General features: G+C 39.3%; 1 protein-coding gene across 1 annotated transcript; it reads left to right on the forward strand.

Moving 5' to 3' along the window:
- Positions 1-1,540: 1,540 nt before the first annotated feature.
- WNT5A (Wnt family member 5A) lies at positions 1,541-10,274 on the forward strand. Its single transcript, XM_038772821.1, has 4 exons — positions 1,541-1,674; positions 2,833-3,083; positions 6,838-7,130; positions 8,692-10,274. The coding sequence occupies exons 1-4, from the start codon at positions 1,595-1,597 to the stop codon at positions 9,148-9,150; spliced, it is 1,083 nt and encodes a 360-aa protein (XP_038628749.1). The 5' UTR covers positions 1,541-1,594; the 3' UTR covers positions 9,151-10,274.
- The last annotated feature ends 1,891 nt before the right edge of the window (positions 10,275-12,165 follow it).

Raw genomic sequence — 12,165 nt, forward strand, 5'->3', positions numbered from 1 at the left:
TAGACAGAAGGCGGGGGGGAACCGTGGCGCGGAGATGCTCTCCGCTGAAAAGCCTCACATCCTCGGTTGTCACCCCCCGTTACCCATTTTAATTCCACGCACCCACCGGGATTTTCCTCGGGGAGAGGAGTCGCTGTGGTTTGCGAGGGACAGTAGTAGCAACTTATCGTTACGGTGATAAATAAAACACGTTCTTGAAATCCATTACTCTTTTTCGTCCCGGGTCGGTTAACCCCTCCCGCGTCTTGCTGCTGGTTCCAAAACCTTCCGGTCCTTCAGGTGGGCTCCAGCAGACAGCCCTCTTGGAGCTGGGGCTCTTTTGCCCTTCCACCGACCCCCCTCCCCCCCCCCCCAAAAAAAAAGACCCCACCAGGAGTTGTTATTAGCGCTTAAAGCACAGCGTCTCCAGCTAGGGAAACAGAGCCGCAGCCTTGAGCCTGCCAGCGCTCCACTAGGTGACCCCCCCCCCCCAGAAACTCACCCAGGAGCAGGGCAGTTCGCAGGAACTACTGGAAGATACCCCCCCCCCCCGAGAGCCCCCACCTTTTGGGTCAGCTGCCGCTTGTACCCTTGAGCTATGAAGAAAGGGTCTAAGGTGAAGGAGGAACGGCACTTAAGGAGTTCCCGTTTCCTCAGCTCTCAAACTGTCTTTCTCCGGGGGCCAGAACAGTGCCCCCGCTTCCGAAACCATGTGGTGAGGGGGAAGCCAAATCCCTCCCTTTCGTCCCCAGGGCCGCGGGGGCACAGGACCTTGAGTCCCATCCCGTGTGTCTTTCCCCAGTTATCCTTTCACGACTTTTCTTCCCCCCGATCCTTTCACTTCGGGGGTGGAGGGAGGAGCGAACGATGCCCTCTCCCCGTCCCTGTACTTTTCCCTTCTTTGAGAAAGTCCTAAATGAAGCCTACCGCTCCCTTTCGCCATCTGGAAGTAACTCCCCGAGACATCCCATAAACTGATTATGAAACAGACGTTGTTAATTCGGAGTCCAATGTACCAGCTGGGTATCTCTCTTTCAACCCTCCTTTCTCCCCCCACCTTCTCTTTCCCTCCCATCCTGTCTCCCCCTCTGCCTCCCCCTTCCTTCCAACGCACACAACTCTGTGCATCTTTCCCTTGTCATGGAATTAATTCTTGCTCCACTTGTTGCGCCTCACAGGACGACGGAGAGAGGCTGCTGCTGCTGGTGCTGGATTATTGAGTCAATTGCCAAGGACAGCGAAGGTGGAATAAGGAGAGGGAGAGAGGGAGAGAGAGGCAGCGTTTGGCACCAGGATTTGATTCAGCAGCACTGAGACATGTTTGTGATCGCTGAGCTACTCCGCTCATAGGATTGCAGTGAAATAAGATTTCCTTGTGAGGTTGCGTGGGTGGATTAATTTGGAAAAGAAACTGCATATAGCTTGCCATCAAAAACTCACGCAGGAGAAGTGCAGTCAATCAACAGTAAACTTGAGAGACCCAGGATGCTTCCGTTGTTTAAACTTGTATGCTTGAAAGTGATCTGAGAAACAATAAACATCTGCTCCGTTTTTCCCCCTCCAGAAGTCGATTGGGATATTAGTCCAAGGTGCTTTGGGGACGGCTGGCACTGCAATGCCTTCGAAGTGCTTCCTAGTGGCCTTGGCCATTTTTTCCTCTTTCACCCAGGTTGTAATAGAAGCCAGTTCTTGGTGGTAAGCATATTACATCTAAATACAGATATTATATTCTTTATTTGTAGATGTATGACACTAATTATATTTAAAGCCTAAAATGTATGTTTTTATTTTTGAAGCCTCCTTTTTTATATTTGCCACTATTGTGCAGTATATCTAAAATTCCACAGGGAATATGGACATGTGCATTCAGGAGGTTTCTATAGGGTCCTTGTTAGGGTGTGTGTGTGGTGTGTGTGTGTGTGTGTGCGTGTGCCCACCTAGGTGTGCATTTGTAGTACATCGTATAATAAAATTGAACAGAAACTTAGTTCTCTAGTAATTGTAACCCTAGCTGTAAGTTTTTTCTTTTAGGTAATAAAAGTAAGTTTCAACTTTTTGGAGGTGATTTTCTGTTTTCAACCTATAAAATCTGAAATAGGCAGAATTCGGAATTCGAAGTTGGAAACGCAGTGTGAAAATTGAGCAAAAGAAAAGCATTAACTTAAAAAAAGTTCCATGTCCATAAACTAAGATTTCTTTTAGGACTGATCTTTCAGACTGCAGTATATTCAAATTATTATTTATGGCAGTATTCTGGATTTTTTTCCCCTTTTTAAACAAGCAGCACTTTCCTTACTGTCTAAACTGACTTATGGCTGACTGGATGCTCTGTTTTAGCCCTCTGGAATTATATAAGGAGCCCTTTTTCAGATTTGAAAAAAAACATGGTTAATTTTCTGTAGTGTGCATACCTGTCTTTCTATATTCCTCTATCAGTCAGAAGGAGGTGGTTATCTCTCAACAGTATCTAATTGTTCCTTTAGTAGTCTTATGATTTCTATCTTACATAGTAAATCTGAATTATTTTCTGCTCTACTTAGTCTGTCCTCAGACATCTGCTTGTGTGTAAATGATCCTAGACGTATTGAGAAGGCATTAGAAATCTGGGGAAGATGGGTGAGAAATGGGCTGAAGGGATATCATTCCCAAATGAAGGGATGCATTGTGTGTTTGCAGATAGATTGAGGCATTACCCTTGTTTTCTGCTTAGGTTTTAAGCAGATATCTTTTTATGAATCCAGTGTTACATGTTTCCTTAAGATTATCAGGTGTTCTCACAAGTGCTTTTGATCATCTTTCAGGGGCCATCTAGCTAGTTAACTTTTATACCTATCTCCTTTCCTTTTTTTTTAGGTCATTAGGGATGAATAACCCTGTTCAGATGTCAGAAGTGTATATAATAGGAGCACAGCCACTATGTAGCCAATTGGCAGGGCTTTCTCAAGGACAGAAGAAACTCTGCCATTTGTATCAGGACCATATGCAATACATTGGCGAAGGAGCGAAGACAGGCATTAAAGAATGCCAATATCAATTCAGACACAGACGATGGAATTGCAGCACTGTGGACAACACCTCCGTTTTTGGCAGAGTCATGCAGATAGGTAGGAAGCAAAGTTTTTTGGTTTCTTTATTTCTGCCTAAATTGTTCCGTAGGAATAACTGCTGTATTTACTTAATTGTTCTGTGTTGGAAATGCTTTCCTGATTGTTTAACTGTAGTGTAATTTTATTTTTATTTATTTAGCCTTTTAAAATTTTGGCTGAAGACATTTCACAGAAATTTTTGGTTTCTTTTGATATGCTAAAGAAAATGGGATTTCTCCTTTCTGACTAAAGATTTCACTGGGTGAAAGGATAACACTGACTTTTTTTTATTACCCAAAATAGAAATAAAAAGGTGGGGTTTGGGGTTTTTTTTGAACATCAGCACTCTCATCTAGCTTTCAAAAGTTAGTTATTTGATGCAATAATTAACTCAGTCTAGGCATTAAACTGAAAATCTCAATTATCAAAGTGCACATATTTACCTACATTTTGGAAGCAGGATTTTATTTTCCTGGTATAGGCATTTCTTGTAGGTATATTGTAAAGAGTTCTGTATTTAATCACTGTTGCAGAGTTTTAATTTGAATATCTAATTTACATTTGCTTCATTTACTACTTGGTTAATTCATAGAAAAGAACATTGAGGAGTCAATTTAGAAGCAGATGCTTTGAATTCTGAATAATTTAAACATGTGAAGATTTTGGTCCAATTTTTGATATCTAAGTATGTTAGACTAGACAAGTTATTCCAAAGAGGCACTAGTGTAAGACTGGAACAAAGGCAGCAGTTTTTGAAATTGGTTAGGCTTTGTTTGGTTTAATATACTAGAGTTGCATTTTGACAGATGTGGTCCTAAGTATATTCTCTAGTGTGACTGTTTTTTAGGCCTCTTTACTTTTGTTCAAACAAACCCCCCGATAATTAATATGAACGCAGTGACTCCTAAAACAAGAAGCAATTCATCAAAGCAATTAGCCACTTACACTGACTTGCACATGAAAGTTGGTTTAATGTCCAGTGCAGATGGATAGAATACTAAAATACCCTAAGTGCATTCATTGAGAACAAGAAAGTGTTGTCATTAACATCTGTACTTACCAATACATGATTGGTAGCCATTCTCCTTATTGAATGGAAGGAAAAAAAATAGTCTCCAGACTCAGTCTGCAGAGTTTTGTCTCTTCTGTTAATGATTAAAATATTACCGAGACCTGAATCTAGGAGTTAAACTTGAAAAAAGCACTGAGTTTGTGTACCTCTGCATGTGGAACCTGCTACATTGTTAAGGATGTATTCATACAGTTCTAATGTATATACGGTACAATGTGATATTTGTGTATTAATTAAAATGACATACTTGGAACAATAGACAGGAAATTCAACATGGCAACATGGTTTATTCAGATGATCGTCCTAGAAAACTTTGTTCTAAAACTTCGTTCTAAATCTTCATGTATGTCGAAGTCTGGGGAAGACTCTAAACGACCACATTAAAAATAAACTATCATTTTCCAGGTGAATTTGGCAGGTGAATGTGGTTAAAGACCCAAAGTGTATACTTAGGAATAAATCAATCTTTTTGAACTAAAAAAATACATAGTACCTAAGGTAGATAAATTCTCCAACTATCAGTTACGCATCCATTTTTTTAAGCTCCATGGGAAACGAGTAGGATTAATATCTTCTGACTGTACAGATACCTTCTAGGTTATACCTGCAAGATAACTGATGCCTTTATGTTGCCAACTTGTACTTCCCAAGCACTTAGTACAGTGCTCTGCACACAGTAAGTGCTTAATAAATACGATTGATTGATTGACTGATTGATTGATTGAAAGATGAGACAAGGTGAACATGCTGAATTTCTCCTGCCAAATTAGGATAATTTCCTTCCAAATGTTTTATTTAAGCAGCAACTTCTGAGGAAAGAAAGCAGTCACCACAACTACTTGTTCCTTGGTGCTGGAAATTTGAAGGAAAACATTTTCTTTTACAAGAGAAACTTTAATCAAATAGGTTGCCTTTTTGTTTGGTTTCTGGGAAAATTATTATTTTTTCCTTATTTGTCTACACTAATTATTTGCTTGAAGAGAATGTCCTGGAGAAGAAGGCAAACACTGCCTAATACATAGGGGAAATTGTTCAAGAGCAATTAATCCATGTGAAAATCTGACCTCATAATGGGACCAGTGTCAGTGAGCCTTACAGTGATGTGCCTGACCCCCAGTCCACTTTAACTCCTGCACCTCATTTTTCTTAAGTGTCAATTGCCTAGGAGACACTATGAGCAACTGACTCATTAGGGACTCTTTTCTCTCTTTTAAACTTTCTCATTTTTCTTGACATGGCCTCCTCTCTATAGCTTTTCTCCTCATCCTTTCTTTGTTTCTCTGTAGTAAAAGGATATTGTATAAAGGAACTTTTAAAAGGGAATTTGGGGGTAGGGAAGTAATATATTAATATTTCATGTGGAAGCCAACCAAATTTTAATCAGCAGCTATTCCAAAATAGGAGGAGATCTTCATATATACTTTGGTAAATCAGAAGCACACACTGGGCACTTTTCCTGTGGTAACCAACAGAGATTTCTACCTTATTTTTTTCCATATCTGGGAAATTGCAGTGTTGTATTATGGGAATGATAAAATATATTATTTTAATTTTACTTTTATAATGATGGTCCTCCGTAGGCAAAACAGAACAGTCTTGTTCATATAGGCTCCTTTCATTCGTCCTTTACCATTCCCTAGCTAAACATTCATCCAGTAATATTGAACCTCTTTAATTCCAAGATGAGAGCTATTCATACAGCATCAGCATGAACTATTAAATCTCAGTCTAGCTTCTGACATGAAGAAATGCCCTCTTCAATTCCCCTTACTTGGCCTTTATCCTGAATTCAAGGTAGACACAGTAACATTTGGAGATTCTACTCCTTCAGGGCAGGAAACTACAACTCCTAGAATAATAAGATGGTTTTTTTTTTTATGAGCATGTCTAATGACAAATCAGAGCTTTCACAATTCCTAGAAAAGAGAATTTAGGTGTCTAGCAGAGGTCCAGGGAGAGAGAAACCCAGATGGTTCTTCTTTCTAGACTCTATTATTGTCCCCAAGAGGCTATCAATCAATGAAACAATGCTATTTATTGAGGGCTTTCTGTGTGCCGAGCACTGTACTAAGCACTTGGGAGAGTACACTATAACAATGTAACAGAAATTCCTTGCCCAGGCTAGAAGGTGAACTATAGATAAGTTAGTTTCCATTGCCTGCAAAGAAATAATTACTTTGACTTCTTTTCCCCTCAGCTACCTACACAGTAGGTTTGGAATAAGGACAAAGGATTGAAATATCTTGAATTGCTTGGCGGTTCTTTTTTTCTGTGATCATAAGAGTACGGCACAATCACAGCCCTTAAAATGAGGGACTACCGAGAGAATTAGAATTGAGTGCTTAGGAGAAGATGTATATACGTGTGTGTGTGTGTGTTTGTGTGTGTGCATATTGCCTATAAGTAATCACACATTTTTTACATGCCATACTTTATTGAACCTTGAATCAACTCTTTTTGGACAGTTGCAGACTTTCTGTTGTGTCCGGATTTTGATTTGTGGCAAAAGTGATGTGAAGCTAGCACTCCGTTTCTGTGAAAGATCCTTATGTCAAAGTAGCCGATTGAGAAATGCGTTCCAGGGACCAGTGCTGACAGTCAGTAATGGCCTTGGTCGCACTTGATTATGCAGAAAAGGGACTGTTGGCTACTTGTCCATGTCCGACCCCTTATTAACGTTTCCTTTTCCTTTCTTTACAGGTAGCAGGGAGACGGCCTTTACCTATGCAGTCAGTGCTGCCGGGGTAGTTAATGCCATGAGCCGGGCCTGCCGTGAGGGGGAGCTCTCTACCTGCGGTTGCAGCCGAGCTGCCAGACCCAAGGACTTACCCCGGGACTGGCTTTGGGGTGGTTGTGGGGATAATATTGATTATGGTTACCGCTTTGCCAAGGAGTTTGTGGATGCCCGGGAAAGAGAGAGGATTCATTCAAAAGGATCCTATGAAAGTGCTAGGACTCTGATGAATCTGCATAACAATGAAGCTGGGAGAAGAGTAAGTGGCGGGGAGCAGTTTCCCCTTTAAAAAGCTCCCCACCCTCACAACCTTCCTTGCAGAGAGGCATGAGGATGAATCATAAAACCTTGGCTACCTTGTGTGAAGGTGATCAAGCATGTTGGTTTAGCAAGAAGATATTTTCCCTGCCTTTTTAATTAGTCCCCAGTGAAATCTGCCGGTGAGCTCAGAAATAAAATCTTTAATACTTAACTTTTTTTCCTCTAAAGCTGGAAAAGGAACATATTTGTGGTTGGATGTACACACGGGAAGGGGAGAGACTGCTCTTATAAGAGCGATTTAGTAGATACTCCGCTGAGATCAACATCTTTCCAGGTCCCAGCCTCTAATTCTCCTTGCCCCACCTTCTGAAATTAGATCACTTGTCCTATAAAGCACCTATTTTTTTAAAGGCTTTTCTAGGAAAGCTGCAAACTTTTCAGGGAGTTTTTGCAGCATGGAATTTTAATGGTTTGCCTGTCAAACCAATCAAGTTGGCCTTAGAAGAAAAAAAAAGAGGCCGAAAATTTCCCAGAGCATAATATTCTTGAAATCACATTGCCTCTTTCCTCTCTCCCCACTCCCCTTTCTTGTGAGGATTTGAAAAGCTTCTCCACAATATTTAAAAACATGCTTTTTCTGTGGTTAAACACATGGTATTTTATGGCTGCTTTAAAACATTTAAATGAAGGGGTGTAAACTTTTCTTAACATTGGCAAGTTAGAGAGCCAAAGTCATTATTTTTTCATAGAACTCACAGTAGGTGCCAGAAACTCTCAGTTGGAGGCTTTACACTTCTGTGTTTCAAGAAGAGGAAGGATGGAGTAGAAATTAATATTAGAAGAATTTAAATATGAACAGACCAATGGAGAAGCCAGGGCATTGCAGGAAGGTTAAGACACAAAGATGGTCTACCAGGGAAAGTAAAATGAAGAAATTGAGGCAATTATCCAGATAATCCGGGTCAAACAAACCGTGAGGAAGAAGGATTTTTAAGGAGACTGAAGTAACCTGATTGTTGTTGTGACTGTCCAAATTCACCTTATTTTAATTGCTCGATTCTCCATTCCAGTTTGCCCCTATAGATAGAGGCAACTACTTCCTCTAAGACAATTGGGAACTCTTAACTCTTCTTTAATGCATCAGCCCCTGAGATTTTGGAGGTAGCGTCAATATCATTTCCATTAGTCATGGAGTCAACAACTGAGATGCGGGCACAGAGCTTCTTGAGGAAGGTGACTGCAGCCCTTCCACTGAATGCGAAACCCAAGGCTTCATTTTGCTGTTTCTCAAGGCTGTATTGTTTCGGGTAGGAGGGACATGGAGCTCAGAGCAACTGCTTGATCAGGCCTGAGAAAAAAAAGCACTCCATTGATTTACTGATAGAATCTACTGAGAGAAGGAATCATATTCGAATGGAATTGGGATGTCCCACTCTTGTAACTCAGAAGCACCTCAAGGCAGCCAGAAAGTAGGTGGGGAAAGGTACTAGGCAGCCCTAGTCTCTAGCGAAGCCGTATTGACCTCTCCCTCTCCCTCTCTTTTTACTCTTACTTCCCAGACAGTGTATAACTTAGCTGATGTGGCCTGCAAGTGCCATGGAGTATCTGGCTCTTGCAGTCTGAAGACTTGCTGGCTGCAGTTGGCAGACTTCCGGAAAGTGGGAGACGCATTGAAGGAGAAGTATGATAGTGCAGCTGCCATGAAACTCAACAGTCGGGGCAAGCTCGTGCAAGTGAATAGCCGTTTCAACACACCAACCACTCAAGACCTGGTCTATATCGACCCCAGCCCCGATTACTGTGTCCGAAATGAGAGCACCGGCTCTTTGGGCACACAAGGTCGGCTCTGCAATAAAACATCGGAGGGCATGGATGGCTGTGAACTCATGTGCTGTGGCAGGGGGTACGACCAGTTCAAGACGGTGCAGACAGAACGCTGCCACTGCAAGTTTCACTGGTGCTGTTATGTAAAATGCAAGAAGTGTACAGAAATAGTGGACCAGTTTGTATGTAAATAATGGGGCTGCTGCCTCCAGCAGGGGGTACCCTCCTCTTCCCTGGACTATCTCCACTTTATTTATAGAGAGTTCAATGAGGTTCTTTTTTTATTATTTTGTTTTGGTTTTTGGGGTTTTTTTTAGGTTGCAAAGAGAAGCACCTGGAACCATTTCCGCTCCCATCCAAGGACTGTGTGGTTTATTATTATTATTAATATTTTGGCAATAATGGGGGAACCAGTAATATTTATTTTATGAAAAAATTAAAAAGACTTTTGATAGCATAGAATGAGGGGGAAAAACATATTCTAACATAGCTACATGGGACATAGTATATGTCTAGAAATAAATAAACCATTTTACCTTTACTTACTGGAGGTCTGAAAAATGACCAGCATAATCCAGAGTGACGCAAATCTACATGCGACCTAACGCCAATTGTGACTGTTACAGATTAATCTGAACAATCCAATAATGAAGTTTTGTGAAATAAGTGATTCCTCTATCCACTGAGATTATGAAAGTTTTCAATTATCAAAATCTTAAGAACATCTTTTAAATGAATAGTGAAAAGCCAGAATCACTAAGGGTTGGAAGGTATAATAAGATTTGTGTTTGTTTCACCATTCTAATAAAGCTTCAACACTGAGCAACACAGGCCAAATAGCTAGTGAAACCTAAAGAGAAAACAAAATAATTTAGCTTTTAATAATAGTTTGACTCCTTCATGTTAATCTAGCTCTCGATACGAAAGAGGAAGCCCCAAGTAAATAGATCTAATTTCTTAGGTAGCATCCTGTCTGTTTTTTTAAGAGAACTAAACATTTATCAGTGCTTAGTTAATAAATGCTAACTACAGTTATAATAGTGAACTTCATTCACAGTACTGTAACCCAAATAAATAGAAGTGATTACACTGCAGTTGAAAACTGCACCAAACCAGAGCCATTTAAGGAAATAATTTCCCCAATTTGACCCCTCCTACCCTTCTCTTATTCTGTAGTGTGATAGCTGGCCACCTTTCAAACAAACAGCTTGACAATATTCCCTGTTATTTTATGAGAGGAAATGAATCATTAGGCATCCACTCTGAGAACAGTTTAAGGTGGATTTTTGTAAAAGCTTTATTTTGAGGAGATGATATTTTAATGACATTAAGTGAATAATGTAGTTCAACGAAATGTTACAACAATACAAGTTATGATCCTGTGTTTAAACTACACACTCAATGCTTTATGTAATATCCTGCAGGTATACACTAAAACTGTTCAGATAGTACTGAAACGGTTTCATATATATGGGCAAAATTGTGGTCTGGAGCCTATCTCAAAGTCTTTTGTACATAATATATATACGTATATATTATATATATATATATATATATATATATAAATATATCTCAATACAGTCAGTTTACTACAGGACTATTTCTCGGTTTAGAGTAATATACCCCTCTTATTACACACCAATTCCAATTGTTAGATTCAAGGTTTTTCAAGATTTGGTTGTAGATTTGTTGCTGTTATATTGTATTAAGCACAAATAGGTAACTTTTCTTTAAGGGCTTTTGAATTAGAAACAAGGTACAATTCACTTGAATTCATGTTGGTTTGTAGACTTCCCTTTATCTCCTTTCCCTTTTCCTTATTCCTTCCTGAGAGGGCATTAATGATCATTGAAATGGAGAGAAACATTCAGAACTCACTAGCATAATCTGCAAGTCACCTTTTTTGTTTCATTCTTTAAATTGGAAATCTGTTCTTTTTTAGTGTCATTTACGTTACCCAGCAGTGCCTATGAAAACACTCCTAGAATTTTTGTTGTAGACAATTCTTCTAATGAAAAAAATCCAAATTTTGCATTCAGTATATTATGACCATCTGCACTGTTCTTCAAATAGTACAAAAAAACTCCTTGCTTTTCACAGGCCTATAGGCTGTAACAATAATGGCATCTTGATCATTTATCAGCTCTTTACACTGCTTTATTGCTCTTAATTTATTGTAAAAGGACATATTTACCCCCTAATTTGCAGGATTTTGCAAAAAAAAATTTAAAAAGCACTAATTCATTTAAAATGTCACTTTTTTGGTTTTTATTATACAAAACCCATGAAGTCATTTTTATTTGCTAAATCAGATATCACTCCTTTTTAGTAACTCATGTTTGGGAACAGAGCTGAGTTTAACCATCCTAGTTATTAAAAAAAACTATTTAATATAAAATACTTTACTTCTCATTCAGATATTATGTAAATCTTCCATGTCCTTTACTCTTTTTGTTCTGTACATCTAATGTACATATTTCTGTCTTGCGTGATTGTACTCCCCCTTCCAGATGGTGAGCCCACTGTCGGGTAGGGACCGTCTCTATATGTTGCCAACTTGTACTTCCCAAGCGCTTAGTACAGTGCTCTACACACAGTAAGCGCTCAATAAATACGACTGATTGATTGATTGATTTTAATTGTCCTTTGGATTGTATGGAGATTTTTAGAGGATTAAAGAGGGATAGTTGAGATTTATTACATGATCAAATAAGAGAAAAGTTAATGCATTTTTACCAAACATACAGTATTTTGAAGCTTTAAAAGATTTATATATGTAACAAACCAAAAAAACCCCCAGAACATGTTGTAACTATGTGTATCTCAAAACATCAAGCAGATGGTTCAAAGCTGGGATAGGATATTTCGCATTCTTTTACCATTATGCATGTAGCTTAATTGTTTTACAGCAGTGTTGGTATTGTAACAGCTCAGAGAGGAACAGAAAAGACAGATGCTTTTATCCATGACCAGACTTATAATAAAAAAAATGTATCTTTGTGGTTTCCATTAAAACTATAAAGATCAGCACTTCTCTATTAGACCTCTTGCCATAGTCCATGTGCTGGGTAACGATGCCACTTGAAAGCAATTTAACAAAAAACAAATTTAATCCTCAGAGAATGAAACCTCATTGAGAAACTAAGGATTCATTGTGCTGGGCACAATTAATTTGAGCACATGCACTTTCCTTAAATGTATTCTGAAAT

This window comes from Tachyglossus aculeatus, chromosome X1 (assembly GCF_015852505.1).
Source record: "Tachyglossus aculeatus isolate mTacAcu1 chromosome X1, mTacAcu1.pri, whole genome shotgun sequence".
In the NCBI taxonomy this organism is placed as follows: domain Eukaryota; kingdom Metazoa; phylum Chordata; class Mammalia; order Monotremata; family Tachyglossidae; genus Tachyglossus; species Tachyglossus aculeatus.